The sequence below is a fragment of the Adiantum capillus-veneris genome, chromosome 28 (genome assembly GCF_014529385.1).
Source record: "Adiantum capillus-veneris isolate H3 chromosome 28, ASM1452938v2, whole genome shotgun sequence".
Classification (NCBI taxonomy): Eukaryota; Viridiplantae; Streptophyta; class Polypodiopsida; order Polypodiales; family Pteridaceae; genus Adiantum; species Adiantum capillus-veneris.
In genome coordinates this window covers 77,233,846-77,236,603 of record NC_140958.1, presented here as the reverse complement: position 1 = coordinate 77,236,603, position 2,758 = coordinate 77,233,846, and the positions used below count along the sequence as shown (strand labels likewise).

At 46.1% G+C, this 2,758-nt stretch overlaps 1 protein-coding gene across 2 annotated transcripts; it reads left to right on the top strand.

The window, feature by feature from the left end:
• Nucleotides 1-369: 369 nt before the first annotated feature.
• On the top strand, nucleotides 370-2,538 carry LOC147420716 (uncharacterized). Of its 2 annotated transcripts, XM_086505018.1 has the most exons (3): nucleotides 766-1,022; nucleotides 1,306-1,809; nucleotides 1,902-2,538. In XM_086505018.1, exons 1-3 carry the CDS (start codon nucleotides 902-904, stop codon nucleotides 1,976-1,978), a joined length of 702 nt encoding a protein of 233 aa, XP_086361144.1. In that variant the 5' UTR covers nucleotides 766-901; the 3' UTR covers nucleotides 1,979-2,538. The 2 variants fall into 2 exon arrangements, with proteins under 2 accessions (XP_086361143.1, XP_086361144.1); XM_086505017.1 differs by having other exon boundaries at nucleotides 370-1,809.
• The last annotated feature ends 220 nt before the right edge of the window (nucleotides 2,539-2,758 follow it).

Here is a 2,758-nt window from a genome sequence, read left to right as displayed (position 1 = left end):
ACGTGCGCCCTTGTGTGACTTAGTGCCATAGGTAGACCATAGTAATCGACATTCAGTGTGTTCGCCTCTTTTGTAATGAACATGTACGTCGGTTGGTGCGAGTTGTGATGGAATTTCTAATACACGAGTACGGCCAGCCGTTGAAGGCAGACTCTCTCTCTCTCTCTCTTTCGCTCCCCCTCTTTATTGCGTGCACATGAGCTTCTCTCACTTGTGACATTTAGCCTTCATCTCGCAGCTTGTGCCACGTGTAAAGGGCACGCAATAAATGTTAAAATAAGATTAAATAGTTATTCACGAATCACGCAACCAAAAAAAAAAAAAAAGAGAAAGGAAAAAAGGCTTCGATTGCGCGCGGGTTTGAACCCACCCACTTCCAGTCAGCACTCCTACTACCTTCTACAGAACTGCAGATTCGGAGCTTCTACAGTCAGCCTTCTTGGCATTTCTGCTCTCTCGCTAGCCGCAATTGTAGCATGGTGTCCAGCACACGACGCAAGCCAAAGAATTCTTCTGCTCTCATCTCTGTGTTGGATTGGCTCAGAATTTTATGTTCCGGGTGCTTTGGCAAGATCGATCAGTTCAAAAGGCCCCTTTTGCCAGGAAACCCTGATGGTAAGCTTCATCCGAAGATGGACAACCGTGTGCTGCAGGGTTGTTTGAGAGACAGCATCCATGGCTATACGGATCACCTTCCTTTGTCTGGTTCATCCGTATTTCAGGAGGTTGATGATGATGATGGTGATGGTGATAATTATGATGAGGACAGCGAAGGCATGTTTCACGGCCACTTCCTTCTGGGCTCCAAAGTCCTAACAGAAGTTGAGCTGCAGTCCCCTGTTGAAGAAAGCAGCGTTTTGGCCCACCCCATCAGAACATCCAGAAGGAACAGCAACAGCTCATGCGCATCATCCACGAGAGAGCTGCACTCGTGCCCCTCCTCGCAAATTCTGGATTCCAGGAAGAGCAACGACAGCTCGCACACTTCATTGACAAGGGATCCACATCCAGGCTCCCCACAGGTTTGCACTCGTGACTCTGATTCAAGCTCCTCATTAGATGTAACTGCTGTAATTTCTCCTTCAAGAGATGTGGAGGCAAGCCTGTCCACCTCGATGAGTGTTCTGACTATGCACGAGGAGGATGCTCCCTATTTATACAGGAATAATTGGCAAAATAAATTTGCATGTGCAGCCGCTCAGTTGTATAAACTAGATACGGGCGGAGGTTTAACTGGTTCTTCAACTACTGGTGACCTTGTTGTAAATCAATCACTTAAAGAGAGGAACAGTCTTTTGAATGCAGAGAAGGCGTATTCGCTTCTGGATGACAAACAGAGCAATGCCACTTGGAATAGGAAGACGCACCAGACTCGAGTAGGCTCTGCACCTGAGTGCAATATGGATGATGATCTTCTCAAAGAGAAAAATACTACCAATCTTTCTGGTTGGGTAGGAGCAGAAAAGCACATGATTTTGCAAGAAGGACCGGGTCGAGTTCTAGTGGGTTCCTTGCCTGATTGTATGTCATCTGATTTTCTAGTTGAAAGGTTTTCAAAGAAGAGTGATTGCAGGCAGTCGCATGCAAGGAGCTTAACAGATCAAGATTTTACTGAGTTGAAGGGCTGCATTGATCTGGGATTCGTTTTTCCGTCAGATCATGTGCCTGATCTTCGGGAAACTCTTCCAGCACTTGAGGTGTGCTATGCAGTAGCGCATGGGGCCATTTCTCCAGTCGGCAATATGGAGGACTCCAAGCCCTTGTCTCCAAGCAGCCCGCCTATCTCTCCTTGGAGAATTGCAAGCCCAGGTGTTTTTTTTATGGAAGTCTCTTTGCAAAGCAATTTGGTATGGCCAATGTTGTTGTTATTGCCAGTGACATGGTGAGTTTTGTGCTTTCAGGTGACCAGCCACAGCAGGTGAAAGCACGTTTACGCCACTGGGCACAGGCGGTTGCGTGTAATGTGCGGCAGCCTTGATGATGTGATGAGGAATCACCGGTTTTGCCTGCTTGTAGATATGACTTTGGTGGCCCCTCATGCTACACCATCCCTGAAACGCACTTGGCTACCGAAGCCACCCTTAGACTAAGGGGAGGGGATATTCCTGACACTGCTTCCCAAACAACCGACACAGCTGCCGCTTGTGCCAAAGTCAGAGACAGGCCATATGTCCTGTTTGAGAGATATGTATAATGATTTCTTCTTCTACTCATATGTTTCTCGTGTACCTCTAACCACACTGATGTCAGGCTGTTGAATACCACGGCATGTTTTTTATGGACTAACTTCAGATGTTTCCTTGAGCTGTTTATCAATGAACCCCGCATGCAGAGTGGCTTCCATGCCATGCCTTGTTCTGCTTCTTTATCGGTGTTGCTGAGGGTAAGTCCTTGATTCTTATTATCACAAAGTTTTTCATGAAGAAGAACGTAGGTTGTTTTAGTAGGGATAAGCCGTAAGCACCTCTTAAGTGAGCAAAGTAAATTGTACTAGTTATTTTTCTGCCTTCGATGAACTCAATTCAGAGGTTCTGTACGCCCTCGTTTGTTTACAAAGAATGTGGTGACTAGTTAAAAATCAGCTTTTGCATATACTACACTGTTTAAGCATTGGCTTCCGCAGAGGTTTGGCTTTAGACGGAAATAAGAGCCTGGCTGTAATAATATGTTTCTCCTGCATAGTCAAGGCTGTGGTGCTAGAAGTTAAGAGTCTCATAGGTTGTTCTGATCATCAATTAGTTGGTTGGTTGCTATGCCT

Bases quoted from the DNA above. Each gene is read 5' to 3' on its own strand.
- LOC147420716 (XM_086505017.1), top strand. From the start codon at position 477: ATGGTGTCCAGCACACGACGCAAGCCAAAGAATTCTTCTGCTCTCATC. The intron at 1,810-1,901 runs GTGTTTTTTTTA...TTGTGCTTTCAG, and splicing joins TTGGAGAATTGCAAGCCCAG to GTGACCAGCCACAGCAGGTG.